The sequence below is a fragment of the Euleptes europaea genome, chromosome 8 (genome assembly GCF_029931775.1).
Source record: "Euleptes europaea isolate rEulEur1 chromosome 8, rEulEur1.hap1, whole genome shotgun sequence".
NCBI classification, from domain to species: Eukaryota; Metazoa; Chordata; class Lepidosauria; order Squamata; family Sphaerodactylidae; genus Euleptes; species Euleptes europaea.
Genome location: NC_079319.1, coordinates 60,969,522 through 60,991,548, shown reverse-complemented (window position 1 = coordinate 60,991,548; position 22,027 = coordinate 60,969,522). Strand labels below are relative to the sequence as shown.

Below are 22,027 nucleotides of genomic sequence, written 5' to 3'. Positions count from 1 at the left end.
CTTTCTTGTTCTAAATTGGATTCAATTAATAATTTATATATTCCTCCAATCAATCCTTTATTTCCCTTCAATAATATTTTTTCCAATTTAGATTTGGTTTTATTAAATCCAAGTTGATTATCTTTTTAAAATATATATTTTAGTTTATAATACACAAACCAATCTTTAATATTAAGTTCCTCTTTAGTTTTTAAAACCCATCCCCCCTCTTTAAATTCTGTAATTTCCCTATATTCTTCCATGTCTAAATTTAAATGGGTTCCTCTCTTCATATATGCTTCAACTGGATTAATCCATCCTGGTGTCTTATTTTCCAAAATCCTTTTATATCTTTTCCAAACTTGAAACAATCCAACTCTTATAGTATGAAAATTAAATTCCTTATTTACCTTCTCCTTTTCATACCATAAATATGCATGCCATCCAAAACGTAAGTTAAAGCCTTCTAATTCTAAATTTTTAATATTTTCTAACAATATCCAAGACATTAACCAAGTGAAACAGGCTGCCTCATAATACATTCTTAAATCCGGTAACCCTAATCCTCCTGTTTCTTTTAATTCAATTAAATTATTATATGCAATCCTATGTTTTTCCTTTCCCCATACAATTTTTTAATATATCCCTTCTCCAGTTTTTGAATACTTTAACCCCTTTTATAATTGGTAAATTTTGAAACAAAGAAAGCATTTTGGGCAAAACCATCATTTTAACTACCGCAATTTTACCCCATAATGATAATGGTATTTTTTGCCAGTTTTCCAAATCTATTTTAATTTGTTGCCATATCTTAATATAATTATTTTAAAACAAATTTAAATCACTAGAGGTTAACCAAATACCCAAATACTTTATTTTCTGTTCAATAGAAAATCCTGAACGATAATATAATTCTTGCTGCTGCAACAATGTCATTTTCTTTACCAACATTTTTGTTTTATTTTTATTTATTTTAAAACCTGCTAATTTTCCATAAACTTCTATTGTTTAGTTCCACTCTTCAATTTGATTGTTAGGATTAGATAAAAAACAGACTAAATCATCTGCATATGCTTTAATCTTAAAATGGTTTCTCCCAATTTTACATCCTATCAATTTTGTATTATTTCTAATCTTTCTCAATACAATTTCTAGTATTAATATAAACAATAAAGGTGAAAGAGGACAACCTTGTCTCGTACCTTTTTGAATTTCGAATTGTGATGTCAAATTACTGTTAATTACCAAACTAGCAGTTTGATAAGTATAAATTTTCCCAATCGCTGATTGAAAATTTTGTCCAAAGCCCATATATTCTATTACTTTTTTCATAAATTTCCAGTTTACATTATCAAACGCTTTTTCTGCGTACAAAAATATCATTGCAAGTTGTGTAACATTAGATTCTGCATATTCTATGAGATCTAATACTACTCTCACATTTTGACTAATCTGTCTACCTGGGAGAAAGCCAGCCTGATCCTCATGTATAACCTGATTCAATACGATTTTCAATCTATTTGCTAAAATAGCTACATAAAGTTTATAGTAATTATTCAATAATGAAATTGGTCTATAATTTTTTACATCCAATAAATCCGAATTTGGTTTAGGTATTAATACTATGTTTGCTTGCTTCCAGGTATGTGGCATGGAACCATTCTGCAAACACTGATTCATCACTCTTAATAAATGCGGAGATAGCTGTTCTGTGAAAGTTTTGTAATAAATTGCTGTAAAACCATCTTCTCCTGGAGATTTATTTAACTTACTTTTACCAATAACAATTTTTAATTCCTCCATAGATATAGTAGAATCCAATAAATCCTTATGTTCCTGTGATATTCCCTCCCAATCTAGCTTGCTTAAATAAACATCCATTTCTCTCTCCAAATCAGCATTTTGTTTATATAAATTTGAATAATAATCTCTAAATTTAGATGGGCCTTCTCAAGGGCTCATTTTAATGCCTTTGTATCAGCTTTGCTTATTGGGAGATTCCAGCATTTACTTTTGGAGACCGGGTTGTGCCCTTGTAATTCTGATGTAGTTGAGACAATTTCCCATATTTTTATTGTATTGTAAATTTTATTGGGATGTCAGAAATAGGCTGATTTTGCCCTTGTTGACCAAAATTTTTAGATAGTCAGATGCTTTTATTGTTAATTATTTACTCGAGTATAAAGATGTCATTATTTCCTACACAGTGGCAAAGTTTTGTTATATAGCCACTAGAGTGCGGGATCTCCAGTTGGTGTAACAAAACTGTAATCTTGATTAATTTTAATTAATTAATTTTAATCAATTGCAATCTTGATTAATTTTAGGGCTTTTGTTCTGCTGGTCAAATGACTGTAAATGAATTAAACTGACCTATATAGTTTTACCAACAAATGTCCTGTCCATGCTCACAGTGCAAGGTCACACTCATTGAAATAATTCTGCAGGGAATTGTACTGAAAGTGAGGCAGAACTGTCCATGGAATATGATGACAGTTTCATATATCCCTAATATGAATATGAATAATATTAATGTTAAGTATGCATCCAATTGGATTTCTTTAACATTTGAAATATGGTGTAAAGCAAATAATTGCCCAGTGTAGCCATGATATTTCTAGCTTAATTTTTAATTGATGCTGTGCTCTGTGTGTTGTAGACCGCCTCGAGTTTTCTGGTGGGAAGAGGGGGGAGGGTTATAAATCAGATAAATAAATTCACCAGCACACCAGGGATCAAGCAACTCCATTATTCAGAATGCCATGGGAATTCCTACACATTTGAATGCAATCCTCTACCTTGCTGTGTACAATATCCCTAATCCAAGCAAAGGAATCCATGCTATAGCAGCCCTTCATTCAGAATGACGGGGGGGGGGGATTAAATAGTGTGTTTGAAAAGCAATCAAAAGGATAATTAATCAGCACCACAGATGCAGTAATTGCTATTTACTATCCTGGTGGAATTCACCATACAATATAGTGAGGATGGCATTATATTCCCTGCTTGGCACACGGTTCCAGCTTTCCTAATTGATCTATGTCTCCTTCTAAGTATGCTGCAAAGAAAACCAGCTTAACAAATGCATTAATGACATGCCTTGATTTATGTATGTGTCTCCCCTTAGGGATTATTGAGATAATGAAGATGACATTTAAAGCATAAATATAAGCTTTCTAAATCATCTGCAGGTGTTGATAGATAATAGCAATTTTTTGCTGCGTAGCAGAAGAGTTTTTCTTGTAATGAAACTTAATGCTGTGCCATTAAATCACACACTAGAAAACATATCGCATCTAATCCATACTCTGTGCGGTTCCAACTGATCCATGAAACTTCTTCCATCCAGAAGCCTTCTTTTTCCTGTGATGGGGAATGTTCCGCATGTACAATAAATAATCCTCATTTCATGTGTAAATATTGGCCAGGTCAGATTAGCAGGTGAGAACTCACCTGGATGTCTATACTGAGAAGTGCTCCTAGGCATCTGGCCATTCTCCATTCTACTTTAAATAGGTATTACTTGGTTTGCTTGTTGGTGGTTTCCAAGACTAACAGCAACTGCAATGGATCGTTCTAAGAATTTGTTGCCTAAAATCCAGTGACTTACCTCTAAGTCTAATGACTCAGTGTTTAGAACTCCTTGGTCTATTCTTAATGCTTATATTTCTTCTGAAGGTAGGGAAATGTGGTTTTCTGACTTCAGCCATGACATTTATTATTACATTTTACCTGATCTATAGCTCAAAAATCTGTGTTTAGATAATATTCCCCCCTTTTTTTTTTTGTTAAAAAAATGCCAGTACTAGAGTTGTTAACCTCCAGGTACTGGCTAGAGATCTCCTGCTATTACAACTGATCTCCAGCCAATAGAGATCAGTTCACCAGAAAAAAATGGCCACTTTGGCAATTGACTCTATGGCATTGAAGTCCCTCCCCTCCCCAAACCCCGCCCTCCTCAGGCACTGCCCCAAAAACCTACTGCTGATAGCGGAGGGACCTGGCAACCCTAGCCAATACTCATATATAAGATTGCATCAATTTCCACTATTCTTCCCTCAGGGCTTGAGAGAACCTCCCCTCCAAGGTTGTTACCCAAACTGGACCCAGGGAAGGGGAAATTAGCTTTAAAAAAGGTTCCAGAAAGGAATAATGTGATACCTTGTAGCCTCTGTATACCAGGGTGTATCTCAGTAGGGGCACCCCAAAACAAAATTATTAAGAAAGAGAGTGAGAGAGTAATTGTAAATGCACAAAAAACTTTATTGTATACAAAATAGAACTGAAAAGAATACAAATTGTCCAAGGGTGACAACTCTGCCCCCATACTCACTCCAGGAGACTGCAAGCCCCTCCAAAGACATGCTGTGACAGTAAACCCCACAGCTGGGAATGGTGCCTGTCAGGTTGCAGCAGGGCCTGGCCTTGGCAGAGTCTACTCAGGAGTCAGCCAGCTTGAATGAGCCCAGCCAACTCTCAGCAGCTGGTTCAGCAGTACTAACATTCTTAGAGGAGGTTGGATGGGGCAGTCAGCTATTTCAAGAAGTCCAGGGGGAAGGGCCAGTGAGCTCACCACTACAAGGTAAGCATCCATTGGCCCAGGGGCTTGTCACTCCCCAGGGATGGATTGGGGAGGGAGGATTGGCTGAGCCCAGGACTGGCCCTCCCTTAGGGAAGCATTTAAAGGGCATGCCCAGGAGCAGTGGGGTGGAGATTCATTCTCAGTTAATGGAGGACTAGGCAAATGGAAGAGCAGAGGGAAATTGGGTGATGAGGAACATCCTCTTGTTATTCTATTTTGAGGCTCTATCCTGGGGCACTTGCCCAACTAAAAATAACCCTGGAGTTGAAGTGTGAGCCAGCCCTGTGGGGCAGGCTGTGACTCAGTGGTAGAACATCTGCTTGGCATGCACAATGTCCCAGATTCAATCCCAGGCATCTCCAGTTAAAGGGACCAGGCAAGTAGGTGGTGTGAAAGACCCCTACCTGAGGCCCTGGAGAGTGGCTGCCGGTTTGAGTAGACAATACTGACTTTGATGGACCAAGGGTCTGATTCAATGTAAGACAGCTTCATGTGTTCATGAGCCCTGGAGTCAGACCCATCGGCAGCAGAATATGATACAAATGTAAAGAACCTAAACTAAGCACATGAGGACTGATTCCCTGAGCAATTGCACATGCACGTATCAGCAAGAGGTTGCACAGTATAGAAGGGAGGAAATTTGCAAGTTTTAGGGAAGGGACATGCAACTTTAAATCTGGGGCTTGAGGCCTGAAGAGGTCCGGGGGTAGATGCAGCAGAGACCCAAGGAGCAGAGCAAGAAGCCAGCAAAACAAGAGAAAGAAGTCTGCAGAATGCAGCATTGGCATTCTCAGAAGGAGGCTAGAATTCTGTCAAGCAGAGAACTTGGTCAGAAATTTGAGGAACCATTTTTTGGGTCTGGGGGTCCTTCTTTTATAGACAGAAGGTGGGAGTTTCACCATTCCAACTTTGGATTGGGTCAAGATAAAAAGTTTAAACCTCACTGACTGGTTTAAATTTAGCCACTGTCAAAGATTGGCAGGAAATTTTTTTTTTTGGGGGGGATACCTTGATTAGGCTACTGTGAGCTAAATCTGCACGGGCACAAAGAGCCTGGGTGGGGCAACATGATCAACATACTTTAATTTGGTTGAAGTGAACTGAATCTGCATGGACACAAAAGTCTGGGTGAGGCAATGTATCTCCTGAAACAGGAAGGAGGGCAAATTAATAACTTGAGGGCCCTTCTTGATTGAGTAAATAAAAAAAAAGAGTAACTGGGAGTTGGTTAATGAAACAGCAACCTCCTTGGGCTGGGCAGACACCTCAGGGGTTAGTCAGGATATTGGATTACGTCCCCAGTATTGAAAAATATTTTGTTATTGAGAAAGATATGCCACTGAGCTGGGGGAGATTGTACTTGTTCTGCTTTCCTTGCAGTAACTCCCTTCGTCTCCATTACTGGGAATTTCCAATGTCATGGTTGAACCCTGGTACCTTTATGACACTCTCCAAATTTCAAATCCCCTGGCACTTAGGCTGTAAAAGGGGGTGCTGATTAAAACAACTGAGTCCAAAAGAAGAAGGGTACCCTATTATCTGATGGGTCTCAGCTGGAGGAGGGGGTGGGGTCCTTAAAGGATTGCCAGGTCCCTCTTTGCCACCAGTGGGAGGTTTTTGGGGTGGAGCCTGAGGAGGGAGGTGTTTGGTGAGAGGAGGGACATCAATGCCATAGAGTTCAATTGTCAAAGCAGCCATTTTCTCCAGGTAAACTGATCTCTATTGGTTGGAGATCAGTTATAATAGCAGGAGATCTCAAGCTAGTACATGGAGGTCGGGCTGTCAATTCGGTTCGGCCTGAATTGAAAATCAGCTGAATTTCCCCTGATTCGGTGGTTTTTAGTTCGGGAGGAACCGAACTCAAAACTGGCGGGCAACCGGGGGGGCCGAATTCAGCGAGTTCGGGAGTTCGCGAATAAATTCAGCAAATTCGGCCGTCAGTAAGCAGCATAACCATCAGTAAGCAGCATTCTCCTCCCCCGGCCAATCGGTGGCCAAGCTGGGTCTTCTTCTGGCCAATCAGTCAGGATTGAGTACTGGAGGAATCAGCTGATGTGCGGCCCAGCCAGGGGGAGAGAGAGAGAGAGCGAAATCCTCGTGTGTGTGTGGGGGGGGGTGCTTGTGCACATTTGCTCCTTTCTGTGGCTGCAGGGGGTGTATTTTTTGGGGTACAGACACAAAACTTTCACTGGAGCTTCAGATGAAGCTTCTTAAGATACCCCCCAAGTTTTGTAAACATTGGGTCAGGGGGTCCCGAGATATGGGCTCTCCCTCTTTTTCTTTCCATGGCTGCAGGGGGTGCATTTTTGGGGGTACAGATCCCAAACTTTGAGCGGAGTTTCAGACCAGTTTTCTTAAGATACCCCCCAAGTTTTGTAAACATTGGGTCAGGGGGTCTCGAGATATGGGCTCTCCCCCTTTTCCCTCCCCCCTTTTTCCATTTATGTGGCTGCAGGGGGTGCTTTTTTGGGGATATAGCCCCCAAACTTTTAGCATAGCTTCAGTCAATTATTCTTAAGATACTACCCAAGTTTTGTAAAGATGGGTTCAGTGGGGGCAGAAATATCGCCTCCCCCCTTTTCTCTTTCCATGGCTGCAGGGGGCGCATTTTTGGGGGTGCAGATCCCAAACTTTGAGCGGAGTTTCAGACCAGTGTTGTTAAGATACCCCCAAGTTTTGTGAACGTTGGGTCAGGGGGTCTCGAGATATGGGCTTTCCCCTTTCCCCTTTCCCCTTTTGGGATGAATGGATCAGCCGATCCTGTGCATCTTCTCCAGAGAAAACCTCCCGTGCCTAATTGGAATCATCTTGGATTACAAGTCCTCTTCAGCCCCTCTTGATGGAACAGAAGACAGCCACAGTAAGACCCCTTTGGGGGCTTTAATCTATAATTTTTCTCCTGTGTATGTGTGTGTGTGGGGGGGAAGCAGAGTGTGTGTGTGGGGAGGGAGCAGTTTCTGTGGGTGGGGGGGAAGCCAAAGGGGGCTTTCGTCGGTTCTGCCTGGGGTGTGTGTTCCCCCTCGAGTCTCTCGCTCCCTGGTTTGAGGGGGGAGGTTTCAGTTGTGTGTCTTCTGGTTTTTCCCTGTTGCAAAGGTGTTGTTTTACAAGTTGAGTTGCTTTGCAAACTGTTGTCAGGGCTAAGAGCTTTGTGCGTGGGCGGCAAGCTCTGCTGAGAGATGCACATTAAGGGTGGGGGGACCCCTTTCAGGGCCCATATCTCAGCCCCCCCTGACCCAATCTTTACAAAACTTGGGGAGTCTTTCAATATACATCCTTTGAAGCTCTGCTGAAAGTTTGGGACCTCTAAGCCCAAAAATGCCCCCCCAGAGCCGCTGAAAGGCGCGATTGTGTTTTTAATGGCTTTATTCGGCCGAATTTTTTTCCCGAACTTTGAATTCCCGCCGAATTGAACGGATCCGAAGTGGGGGAGTTCGGACTTCGGCACGTACCGAACCCACAAGGGCCAAATTCGGCCGAATCCGAACTGTACCGAATTTTTTTTTTTTGACAGCCCTACATGGAGGTTGGCAACCCTAGGTCCTCACAAGGTGCTGGTACTCAGTACAAGTGAGTACCACCACAAAAAAACCTCTGATATTGCCTACAGAAATATTTTTTCATTACCCAAATATGCCGTCACCTGGGGTTGACAACTTCCAGGTGATGACTGGAGATCTCCCGCTATTACAACTGATCTCCAGCTGATAGAAATCAGTTCCCCTGAAGAAAATAGCAGCTGTGGCAATTGAACTCTATGACACTGAAGTCCCTCCCCTCTCCAAACCCCGCCCTCCTCAGACTCCACTGCCAAAATCTCCAGGTATTTGCCAATCCAGAGCTGGAAACACTACTGTCACCACCATTTACAATTTCCTGAAAAGAGCTTTATTCATTAACTTGGTCTTTTTAATTGCTTGTGTTAGTTCATAGTGAGGCAGTTGATATACTAGGGGACTAAATCCCTGGTGATCTGTGACCTGGTCCCCAGATTATGTATTTTATCTGCAAAAAAACGGTGCTGATGTGTGCCTGAACCTCTCAAGATCCCATTCATTCAATTTATAGCATTGGCCTAGGTTAAGCATTGTTCTGACTCAGTGCATCTGCTTCTCTGATCTATTGCAGAACATACATATCTATCACTGATCCAAATGACTCATGCACTAGTTATACTCTTTATATTTTCTGCCACTGATGGCCGTTCACTGGATGCCTTCCTTTAGGGCTGCTTACATTGGAGAGATGTCATATTCTGCTTATTAAACTGATAGATATGTTGATAGCTTGTGTCATCAAAACAGACCAAGAACGTCTTTCTTGACGTTCCTTTCCATGCACTACAAGAACATGCTTGGAATTGGTGGCGCAAAAGAACTGTTGTCAAAAATAGATGATCAACATTTCAGCTAATTTACAGCTGAAAATATTTTCTCCAGGTCAGAACTGAAGCTCGACACCTGTCTGCTGGGTAGAGGAGAAAATGAAATTATTTCATTTGCAAAGCTGCTGGAAATGATATGTTGAGCACTAGTTGTCAATCAAGCGTGATCACATTTCTTTACTTCATGATGGAATTCAATCCATGAAGGATTCGTTGCCCATCTGAATTACAGAGGTGGTGTCCAATACGATAACGCAGGGCAAAGTTCTTCCTTATAGTATACATGTTTCACTCAAACATATATTTATTTGGAAGATCATTTGTGTTCAGGCTTCCCCCCCCCTTGTGATTTTGATGTGAGGCAAGCCCTCTAAAGAATATTTATGTGCAACGCTGGCTAAGAGCCATAAAGTGTAGTTGCTGGAGGAGTGGAGCTGAAAGAACTTGTAAGAAAGGTACACCAGAAAGAAAATGCTAGGAAACGGGAAAAATGAATAGGAGAAATTTCCATTAGAACAACCCAAGCCTTCTGTCTGAAGTCTGGTGTTTGTATACCTAACTGTTTAAAAAGTTAGGGTGAAGAAGGAAGAGATATGGCTACTAAACAGGAATTTTTGAGGCCCCTTAACAGCCAGTTAGTGGGTATACAGGGCATCAAATATGGGCAGTCTGAATTAATAATCTATTAGCTCTGCTGTTCGATAGCTGTGAACATAATAGTGCCTTAGATTGGCACTTGACAGGATCTGAACAGCATAGTCATATCAAATGAGTCACCGTCATTTGCTCTACTGGAATTCTGTTTCCCTTTCAGTCTTCCTTTCCATTTCATTTTTCCTTGTTAGTAGTGATCACCATTTATACTGGGGACAGGGCATTCCAATAATGTTTTCCTCTTGCCATTATAATGTATTGATCAGGAGAATAAAATATAATATCCACAAGGATGATTATGATTCAACAGTACTTTGTAGACAAGTTGAGCCAGTGTGGTGTAGTGGTGGGTTGGAGTGGTGGACTCTGATCTGAAGAACCAGGTTTGATTCCCCACTCCTCCACATGAGTGGCGGAGGCTAATCTGGTGAACTGGATTTGTTTCCCCACTCCTACACATGAAGCCAGCTGGGTGACCTTGGGCTAGACACACTCAGCTCCACCTACCGCACAGGGTGTCTGTTGTGGGGAAGGGAAGGTGATTCTTGTGGGGAGGGGAAGGGAAGGGAAGCCGGTTTGTTTCTTCCTTAAGTGGTAGAGAAAGCTGGCATATTAAAGCCAGCTCTTCTTCTTCTTCAAATATGTATTTCAAAATATTGAGAATTCCACTTCTATCATATTTCCCTCTGTTTTAGGAGAGGGAAGGATATTGTAAATAATGTGCATAGCAAGGCACTGTACCCTCTCAATCCAGCCCCAAGATTATTCCCAGGCATAATTCTTCAGCAGCTGCCCCATTCAGCCTTGACCAGTTCCTACCCATTGTGCGTAAGAATGGTCATGGCAGCTCACCATCACTTACTGGCTAGTTGACAAAATCACCAAGGTGATATAGATGGCTGTGGAAAGTACAGCACTGAGAAGAGGTGGAGCAACTGAAATAGTGTGGCAGGAGCCCGTGAGTTTGACATCCTCACAGGAGAATAGTGGATGTTGGTTGTCCCAAACAGCAACAGCTGAGGAACAGCAAGCCAGGTAGAGATGCTGGAAAGGTACCCAGCAACAACGCTTCCAGGAGGCTGGGAGAGCCTAGCAAACTAACCCTCAACTAACCCTCTGAAGCTCAATGGAAAGTACAGCCTTGGCCCAAAAGGCATTGTGGAGTACAAAGCACTCCAATATCGAGGACTTTAACGTAGGCCTTTGTACGCTGGGAGATTTCTTTCCTTTATTTTCATCTATCTTTGGTTCTTGAACAATAAAGGCTACAAACGAGCCCTATTTAGCACCCACACCTTGAAATTCTTGGAAGATTAGAGCCGGTTATCTAATTTCCCTTTCCAAAATATTAATCAGCCTCCCTTGCTCTCACCAAACAACTTACGGCAGCACAAACAACCCAAAAAGTTGATGTCTTTGTTCTATGGTCTTCAGAAAAAAGAAGATAATTTAGTTGTAAGGAGGAAAAAACACTGCTTGGTGCTGCTCCGACACCATCTTTCTGCTTGCCTGGTTCTTGCACTGCAGTTCCTCAGTGCCTGTGATGAAGTAAATACCCCATGGAGTAATTTGAGTTTAGGACAGAGAATGCGTGTGTACATGCCACGCCACCACACTTAGATACGGTTTTTCTTCCCTTCTGTTGGAGTGAGCGAAATCGTTTATTCACCCCTTAGGCAGCTAGATCTCAAAATGAATTTTTGGCTAAGCAGTTATTCCAGTTAGAATTATTGCCAAGATGCACAATAGAACGACCAAGCTTAATTTGCACGATGGATTAGCTGAAGGGTGGTTTTCCTTTATGAGCAAAATGTCTGTGAGGGCTTTATACAGTAAGAGAGAGAAAAAAGATTGCTTGTCTTTATGCCTTTTGAGTTGCTAATCAAACCTCTGATTTTCTTCTGTTTCTTTTCTTTTAAGAACAGAAAGAATTACTAACAGTGAAAATTGAGCCTCAGGTTTGACACAAAGTCAATATTTCTACTGCTTTGAAAGAGTAACTTTTTTTTTCTTTCCACAGATGCATATTGATTGCAAAGAAAATTTCAGCATGCATTGTTACCCATGGCTCTCTCTTGCTCTGGCGTTGGTTCAGCATTGGACATGTTTTCCCTGTGTGTACAGCTGGAACGCCAATAACTTGGAACAAACTTCTGGAACGTCTCTGAGATACAGGCATGGATGGGTTCAGAACCCAATGGTGGTGCACGAAGAGCTGAAGTTGACACATCCTTTGAAATTTGACCAGGTTAGTTCTTTCTCTGAAAGGTGTAGCAATGAACTGAGGCATCGATTAGTAGAGTTGCCAGATACCAGGCAATTAAGGGGAGCAATTAAGGGGACTGCAAGCTGCCCCTCAGGAGGGCCGAAGCAGGCCAGCGGAAGGGGTGGTGATTAATGTCACTTCTGGGTTTACCCCCAAAGTGACAGAGATGCTCTAGCACAGCAGTTCCCAAACTGTGCTCCCCGGAGAACTTGGTGCTCCGTGAAACATCTAGTGCTCCGTGAAGAGATTGGAAAGAAAAATACTACTGTCATTCGGTTTCGTATATAGGTGCTAGGTGAAAATTAGTGCTCTGTGATGAATTTATCTCCTGACAAGTCCTCCATGACTCAAAAAGTTTGGGAACCGCTGCTCTAGCACATTCCTTTAAAAAAAAAACCTCTATGGTAAACCCAGAAGTGATGTTATTGCACTGATCACCCCCCTCCACCCCACCACAATGAAGCTCCCACTGGTGGTGCGGGGGGACCTGGCAACCCTATTGGTTAGTGTCCGCTGGTTTCTCTAAGTGTTTTGCTATTTGGACCTGCTGAACAAAAACTCTCTGGAGAACTTTCAGGTAAGAACCTATATAGGATTATACACCAATATGAAAGCATGTGGGAAGATCCACAAAACCAGTCTGTGCACAATTAGGCTGACCTAGGCCGACTGAAATAATTGAGCTTAGGGTGGAGTAACTCTGAAGAGCATTGCACTATTGGGCATTGTATTTGTCTGTCTTTCCTCTCTACACCTGCAGTGGAATGTCCAATGAGCTGAACTGTTGAGTCACAAGGATGTGATTGCAGGATGTCTGGCCTTTGGCAAGGCAGCAGCACAGAGCAACCCTTCAGGTTCTTAAATGTAAAATGCACTATATAGTGAAAAGTCATGTCAAGCACTGCTTTCAGGTGAGGCTTTGAAAGGCCCCTCTGTCTTCCAAAACAAGTCCAGGGACTCAATTAGCAATATCTGACAACATGCTTCTTCTTTTTTCTTCCTCACCCCCTTTTTTTGGGGGGGGGGAGGCACTGCATCGGAGCCAGCCTACAGAACAACAACACCATTTACCAATAGTCTTTAGCTGGATATTCTATTATTCTAAGTAGTGGCTGATTTACCCCTCATTGATTTTTAATGAAGCAGATTAATACTAAATCCTTTTACCAGTGAGGAAGCTCCAGGAACCTACACGGTTCATTACGTTAACGTAGCTTTGGCACAATAAGCAATTATTTTTCACCCTATTTAAAGTATACACTGCCCGATAATTTCCTTAACAATTCTCTCTTCTTCTTCCTAGTTATCAGTTAGGTCCTTTAAAACACACACACACACACACACACAAGAAGAAAAAAAAACAATCAAATAAAGATGAAGCCATTTTAAATCTTCTGCATCCTGTCCTATAAGGCAATTTTTGAGCTGCATGCATGGAGAAAAAGTTTAACCACTAATTAACTAGCACTAAAATTTAATTGGGCCCAAAGGGTAAAGTCTTCAAAATTCATTAATTACTTTTCACAGCCTTCCGAAGCAACTCTTCTGGAAGTATGATGTCTCATTTCAAAGGGAACAAATGGAGAATCACTTTATATTTTGTGCTTCCACAAACATGGCAACTTTTTTCAAAGAAAGGTCAAAAAATCTACCCAGCTTTGTGAAGTTTGGGTGCTTTGAACATTAGCATAGCAGTAGCAGGAAGCAGATATAGAACTTTCAGTTGAAGAAGGTACGTCATTTGTCCATGATCCAGGGAGCAGGGCCGGATCTGCATTTATTTTGAAGGGGGGCAAAAGTACAGAAATGATGTCCCCCATATATTATATACATATTTTTCTTTATATATACATATATAACCAACTTATATAATATACATATATAATCAACAACTCTTAACTGATAGAATAAATTATCTAGACCTCTAAGCATTTCCATTCCTACCTGTCCACTCTAATCATCTTTGGAGGCCCTGCTTCAGGTGCCCCTGCTATCTAAGGTTGCCAGGTCTCTCTTCGCCACTGGCGGGAGGTTTTTTTATTAGCTATCAACGGCCTCAAGCAGGTTTCTGGAGAGGTGGCATATACATTTTCTAACCAAAAAAATAAAAATAAGGAGAAGTGTGAGAGGATGGGCACAAAAAGGCAGGACAAAAATGGCAATACTTACTTTCAAAGTGAGCAGGGAAGAGGAGGAGCCCCGTGGCGCAGAGTGGTAAGCTGCAGTACTGCAGTCAAAAGTTCTGCTCACAACCTGAGTTCGATCCCGATGGAAGTCGGTTTCAGGTAGCCGGCTCAAGGTTGACTCAGCCTTCCATCCTTCCGAGGTCAGTAAAATGAGTACCCAGCTTGCTGGGGGTAAAAGGAAGATGACTGGGGAAGGCACTGGCAAACCACCCCCCAAACAAAGTCTGCCTTGGAAACGTTGGGATGTGATGTCACCCCATGGGTCAGGAATGACCCAGTGCTTGCACAGGGGACCTTTGCCTTTAGGGAAGAGGAAGAAAGGAGGATTCAGACAATGGTCTGCCCCTTGTAATGAAAAGCAAATTACAAAGAAGAGGAATGCAAAAGATGAAGAGATTTGCATTCAGACTGTTCAAATTGGAAAGCTGTGTGTGTGTGTGTGTGAGAGAGAGAGAGAGAGAGAGGAGGGAATGATAATTCAGATGAAATGTAATTAGGAAAGTGAGGGGGGGAGAAAAGCATCTTAGAAAAAATGAGTTGAGTTAAGGATACCAAAGAAAAAAATGTAGGCAAGTGAGAAGCTGAACTTGGGGGTAAGAGAAAGCTGCAAGTGAGGGAAGGAATAAAAGCCTCAAGTTTGAAGAAAAGCCTCCTTCCCAGGGTTGGTCATCTACAGGTAGTAGCTGGAGATCTTCTGCTATTACAACTGATCTCCAGCATATAGAAATCAGCTCACCTGGAGAAAGTGGCCACTTTGGCAATTGGACTCTTCGGCAATGAATCCCTCCCCTCCCCAAACCCCGCCTTCCTCAGGATCTGCCCCAAAACCTCCCGCCGGTGGTGAAGAGGGACCTTGCAACCCTACTCCTTCCCCTTTTAATTAAAAAAATAGGTTAGACAAGGGATTGGGAAGTTGTTTCCTTTTCTAGCAGTGAAAAAAGGAAGGACGAAGAATCAAACACACCCATACGATTGCACATGGTGCTGGTGGGATTTCTGGCAGCTCTCTTTCCCCTCCTCTTAAGGAAAAGGGATGGGAGGCCACCAGCATTTCCACCCTTTTCCCCATCTTTCTTCCTCAACCTCGCTGTTGACCAGCATTCCAGAGAAGGTGTTGCCTCCCTTCTCAGCCAGACTCCCAACAAGGGTAGCAACGAAGTCTGAGCAATGAAAGGTACTCTTGCCCAGCCTCCTCTTTCTCACGCCGTTCCAGGGATGCCTGGACATTTCCTGGCTGCATCCACGTTGCTCTGCCAACTGTCCAGTGCCCTCTTGGTCTGTGGTGGCAGGACCTAATGTAAGCCTGGGCGGGAGGGGGGGGCTTGAAAGACCAGCCACATGTATTCCTGCTCACTTCCACAGAGGCAAGGAAGGGAACATTATTTTCCTCCTGTTTTAAGGACAGTTACAGCAGCGGAGGGAAGAAAGGGAAGAGTTGGGGGCAGAGACAGGCTGGGGGGCATCCTGCATCAGTCCGACTGCTTTCTGACCCTGTAGCCTTTGTGTTGCTTTAGCCAGGAGCAGCCAAAGTGACAGCCCTGCTCCATCCCCCTCCCACACACATGATCACCTTTGTTGCTGAATCAGCCACATCCCCGCACCCTGCAAAGTTTCCCTTGCCTCCAGCTAGGGTTGCCAACCTCCAGGTACTAGAATTATTTACTGTATTATTTGAAAAGAATTTTAGGTGAATATATAGTCTATGGTTATAGTGTGACATTAACACTTAACTTAGTAAAATTGCCCATATAGGCATAAAAAAAATATAGACTATTGGTTTCTTTTGAATTCTAGATAATATTGTTAATATATTGAGCAAGAGTGCTGTAATTTACCTGTTGAACCTCCAGGTACTAGCTGGAGATCTCCTGCTATTACAACTGATCTCCTGCCAATAGAGATCAGTTCACCTGGAGAAAATGGCCACGTTGGCAATTGGACTCTATGGCATTGAAGTCCCACCCCTCCCCAAACCCCATCCTCCTCAAACCCCATCCTCCTCAGGCTCTGCTCCCCAAACCTCCCACTGGTGGTGAAGAGGGACCTGACAGCCCTACCTCCAGCAGGGGTGTTCTTTGTTTCAGCAGTGCTGTGATGTCACCCCAAGGGGTGGGGTCAAATACATAGAGGTGGGGCCAAGGCAGGGCCTAGCATGGCGCCAGTGGCACTTTCTGCCTGTCTGGCTCCTGTCTCGTCCCTCTCATTGTCTCCCATGCGGAGGGTGGAACAAAGGATGGTGAGATTCTGGGAGCTACCAACAGCATTCAGTCCCCTGGCTGCCACTGCCCCCCTCACTGTCTGCCATCCAGGGCAGCTGCTCCCCCTCCCCCTCCTAGATCCAGCCCTGCCAGGGAGTCTATATTTATTTAGAAAAGATTTACATGTAGAAGAGGTTTGTTTCCTCCTTTGTTTCATTATATAACATCAGGATTCTTCCCTGCATAATAGGCTACTTCTAAACACCTTCTGTTGTGTCAAGGGGGGGAGGAGATCCTACTGCATTTTGGTATGTTTCTCAGTATCAGAAACTTAGCCAAGATAAACCATTGGCTACTTCTATGCTGATGATGAGTCATTCTTTTCTTTTTTTGATGGATGAGTCATTCCTTTTTTGTAATCATGTGCAAGTTAAAATGAAACTGCGGTTCCACATGCCTCTTAATATAGTACCTTTTTTTTTAAAAAAAGCCAGATTCTTCTGTATGTTTGAACTTAAGAATGGTCCATCTAGTCCAGAAACCTGTTTCACAGATGTTGGGACATAATATAATGTTACATAAATGGGAAAAACTTTGGTCACAAGATATGAAATCCATACTTTCACAATCATTAAGAGAGAGCATTTATAAAATGATGTATCGATGGTATTTAACACCAAAAAAACTGGCAATGTCTTATAATTCAATGTCTCCAAAATGCTGGAAATGTAACAAAGAAATAGGTTCATTTCATCATATGTGGTGGACATGTGAAAAAGCTAAACATTTTTGGGACATGATATATAATGAAATAAGGTTGATTTTACAATGTAATGAATCGAAGACACCTGAGATGATGTTATTGAGTATGGTACCGGACAATATCTTTACTCAAAGAACATTTCTGATATATGCCACCACTGCGGCAAGATTGATATATGCAGCTAAATGGAAGATGGCGGAAATACCACGTAAAAAAGATTGGATACAAAAAATGCTGGAATTGACGGAAATGGCAAAACTTACAGCTCTGATAAATCAGAAAGAAAATGTGCAGTTTTGGGGGGAATGGGAGGTGTGGAAGAACTACTGTGAAAATGAATTTCATCTGGGAATGTTTAAATGTTATACGTTGATTTAATCCTTTTTATAATTTCTTTATTATATCTTTTGGTGATTTTATGATGAAGACTGAAGTGATAAAAAAACTGTTGTATATTGTAATACTGGGATTAGAAATGATATGAAAAAGAGCAAACAATTTATTAGTAGATGGAAGAGGATGTAGGGGAGGTCAATAGTTTTATTATTAAGCACTATCAACAACGATATCAATGGTCAAATTTTTAAAATGTTAAAGGATATCATACAGTTGTTGACATGTTGGATTGTTACAATATAATAATGAAAAAAAAATTTAAATTTTTTTTTTTAAAGAAACCTGTTTCACATAGCAGTCAACCAGTTATGTTGGAGGGTCAACGAATAGGCAAAGGCCTTCTACTGATGTTGTTTCCTAGCATTTGCTACCTCTGAATACATTTAGTCACCATGAATAGTAGCTATTGATAGACCTGTTGTCTTAATCCCATTTTAAAGGCATCGATGCTTGTGGACTTCTCTGCATCCACTGGTGAACTGGATTCCATGTTAATTGCTCATTGAGAAAGCAACATTTCCTTTGTCTGTCTCCATCAATTGCATATCAACTTCATCAAGTGTTAGTGTCACCAGAGAGGGAGAAAAAATTCTCTATATTTGTTTTATTGTCCATATGCATAATTTTATAAACCTCTAGCATGTCCTCCCTCAGTCATCTTTTTTTCCTCTAAATTGAATATACCAGACTCTAGCTTTTCCTCATAAGAAAAGTGCTCCAGCCCCTTCATCATCTTGGTTGCTATGTTTATTATTTTTTTACAGGTTCTGCTTTTCCATCTATTGGCCTTTTGTTCCTTTGTTTTAAAGTCTAATTACTGCCTTTCATAGGGCTTCCAGTCCCCCAGTGGGGGTAGGGAGCCCTCCTCCCTCAGCTCCTATTTCCCACTCCCACTCTGAATGGTAGTGGGAGAAAAAGGTCCACCTGGCCTATGGTGTGACATCATTTCTGAGAAAGCCCCCTAAGTGGTATGACTTCTCTTTAGGAATCTCTAGAAACCCTATGGTCACACCCTAGAGTTTTTGGCGATTCATAGAGAGGACTGACAGGAGGTGACATCATCCCAATGACCAAACTTTTCATGTCCCTTCCCCCCAGTCTCCCTCTGGGGCAGAAGCCCTATTTCTCTGCTATCTGGAGATATTCATGAATCACTTAGTTATTTTGTGTCTGGTAGAATTAAGGCCACACTATATGTAATAGTGTACATGAGTCCACAACAGGTACTTGCAGCCACGTTGTAGTTGCAGGTTCCTGATGGGAACTTCATTTAAAATTGCCACGAGATTAGGAACATGGAGAGGTTTCAGCCTCCCTCTGTGCCATTTTCTTAACCTGAAATAGTGCCAAGGTGGGTGTTTCTTGTCCTGTTGGGAAAAACCATACTATTACAATAATTAAATAAGAGTAATAGCTAAAGCCATCACACTATCTAAATTTACAATATATAATTATAATTTTTTCAAATGACTTTAAATTTACAATATACAATTTACAAATTTATAACATACAGATTTTTATAATGGGCTGTGGCTTTGGCTGCTAAGTGGAAAGCAACAAATAATTCCATCCTTCCCCCCACCTTACCCAAATCCAGGACCGAATTAATTATTGGTTCAATAACGCTTCTTCCTGTTTTGTGACAATAAGGAATAATTAAATAGTTACTTAAGGATAATCTACTAATAGGAATTCTGTCAAGTTTGGCAGCTACCAATTCCTGTTCCAGGCAGCAAATTCTATACAAGTATTTGTGAGGAAAAACTATAACTTCATTGCAATTGAATGGACATATGACAGTGCTTTATCTTCTCATTCCATATGAAGTTACACCTAAAAAGCATTGCTGTCTTGAAATCAAATGTTACAATGTTTGCTTGTTTGAATATCATCTGGAAATCAGCTTGTCATAATTTTTTTTCTTTTCTAGCAGCAATCCAACTTGGACAAGCAGGAGAGGTCTCAGAAATATATTTTTACTGATAATGAGCTACAGTTTTTGAATGGACCTTATGAAGCCACTATTCCTGAAATGTCTGCTGAAGGTAGGACCATGCGTTGCATTTTGCCTACCAATGCTGTGAAACAAGCCACTGCTACCAAGGGGCAGGTTTCAGAGTAGTAAACTGTCCCTAAGCACCCATTGGCATCTTCCAAAAATAACATTGTTTGGAATCATCACTGCCTCAAGATCTCTTTAGATTATTGTAGTAGCTGTAAATAAGAGAGTTTTAAACACTGTGACTGATGGAGGTAGTCTGACAACTCAGGAAACAGGAAATATAAGGAAGAAGATTTGATCTGGGCCTAGACCAACCAACTGAATGATCTAGCAATATTTCATTAGGTTAAAAAAAAAATCCTTTTATGGACTTATGAGCCAATTGCTTGGCACAACACATACACACCCCTTTCCTGTAACTGTGATATTGGAAGTCACCTCATGCCCTGTCCTACCCATCCCTTTTGGATTATAAACCTTTTGGGAAGAGACTATGCCAAGAGACTATATGTGTTGCATATAGTATGTACTGTATCAAATACTTGATGCTATGCTTTCTACGTCATCACAAAGCTTCCAAAAATGGCTTGGTGTACTGTGGTATCTGTGATGAATTTCAGTGGGATTTGTATGTTCTTATAAAATGATTTTATAGTAAACTTTACCATATGATATCTGCATTCTTTATATCATGATTTTACTGTAAACTACACTGTACGTTTTCCCTTTTAATGCCAATAAAGACTTTCGTATTTGTATTCGTTCATGATGAATTTCAAGATAGACTCACACAGTGAAGAGGTTGTCCAAGTGATGGTTGTCCAACCAAGAGTATGGTTGCCAATTCCCAGTCAGGAAATTCCTGGAGATTTGAGCTTGGACCTTGGGGAGGGGAGGGTTTGTGGGGATGTCAGCAAGGTATGATGCCATAAATCGTACCTAGGCACCCTCTCTCAGGTCAAAGAGCCTGGGCAGCACCTTGGTTTACTGAGAGGCTGTGGATGATGAAAAGACAGGGGAGTGGTGGAGAAAAAGTGAGATGAATCTGATAAGGCCTGGGCTAGAACTCATTTGAGAGCCTACTCTGTGGCAGTGATAGTGGCAAAGAAACAATATTTTCCCACCACCATTGCATTCATACAGTGTAGACCTGCAGTACTGTTCTGGGTGGTCAGATACCTACTGGGTTCTGGTCAGTGAGAGAAGGTGGACTTTTCTGCAGCCTGCTGTGATCATTTTGCTAAGTACTTTGTGGATAAAATCTTTCACAACCATTCAGCTTGGACTCTACATTAGCGGCAACAGGGTCAGATTTGGTCAGTTGTGTGGGATACCTTTCAGCTTGTGTAGGCTGAGGATGTGGATAGGATTCTTGGATGATTTAGATCTACCATCTGTTCTTACAACCCTTGCCCCTCCTGGCTGCTTAAATCTAATGGGTCTAGGAGACAGTAAATGCCTCCCTGAGAGATGGAGTGGTCACTTCTGTCTTGACATGGGCAGTAGTGCATCCCCTCTTAAAGAAACCTGCTCTGGACCCAGGAGAGTTGAATAACTACTGCTCAGTCTCAAATGTACCATTCTTGAGCAAGGTGACTGAACAAGAGGTAGCTGGCCAACTTTGGAGATTTCTGAATAAAGTGGATTGTTTGGATCCATTCCAATCTCGTTTCAGGCCTGCTTATGGGACTGAAACAGTATTGCTAGCCCTGGTGGATGACATACACTGAGACACGGAGAGGGGGAATGCAACCCTAATAATGTTCCTGGACCTCTTGGCAGCTTTCGATACCATCAGTCATGGTATCCTACTGGATCACCTTTTAGCACTGAGACTGGGGGCACTGTTTTGCAGTGCTTTTTGGTCCTACCTCGAGGTAGGTTTCAGAGTGTGGCTAAGTCAGAGAAGGGATATTAGGGTGTGTTGGTGGTGCTGGGGAATAGCTTGGCCTTTAGTCTGCAGGGTCCCCAAGGTTCCATTTTGTTCCCCATGCTGTTCAACATCTATGTAAAGCTGCTGGGAGAGGTCATCTGAAGATCTGGGATGAGCTACCATCTGTCTGCAGATGACACTCAGCTCCACCTCGCACTACCAGCAGATCCCAGGGTGGCTGTGGAAACTGTAAACAGGTGTCTGGAGGTAGTTTTGGAATGGATGAGGACTAACAAGCTGAAATTTACTCCTGACAAAATAAAGATGCTACTGCTGGGGCAGTGCCGGATTTACGTATAAGCTAAACAAGCTATAGCTTAGGGGCCCACTCTCTTGGGGGGGGGGCAAAAAATTTAAAGGAAATAATAATTATTTCACTATTAATATACTTCTTAATTGTATTTCAGTTCAACAATTACTTTGATAAAATACATATTTTGTTATGTGCAAATGGCTTTAGATACCTATTAGGTCCATAAATTACCATATAGCATATATTCAACACAAAAAACAGCAACAATTTGTTGTTGACAAAGGGTAGCTGGACATATAAAGGGCCCCATTACCTTCAATAGCTTAGGTCCTCATCAAACCTAAATCCAGCCCAGTGCTGGGGGTAGGTTTCACCCAAGAAATGGGTTATCATTATTCTTGATGAGGTTTCATGCCCCCTAAAGGAGTAGGTTC

At 41.8% G+C, this 22,027-nt stretch overlaps 1 protein-coding gene across 1 annotated transcript in view; it reads left to right on the top strand.

Moving 5' to 3' along the window:
• Nucleotides 1-22,027, top strand: part of LOC130481435 (cadherin-19-like) — a 98,088-nt gene that overhangs the window by 29,243 nt on the left and 46,818 nt on the right. Inside the window, exons 2-3 of the mRNA XM_056854071.1 lie at nucleotides 11,617-11,844; nucleotides 19,336-19,450. Coding sequence (XP_056710049.1) covers nucleotides 11,617-11,844; nucleotides 19,336-19,450 — 343 coding nt within the window. The remainder of the gene's footprint in view (nucleotides 1-11,616; nucleotides 11,845-19,335; nucleotides 19,451-22,027) is intronic.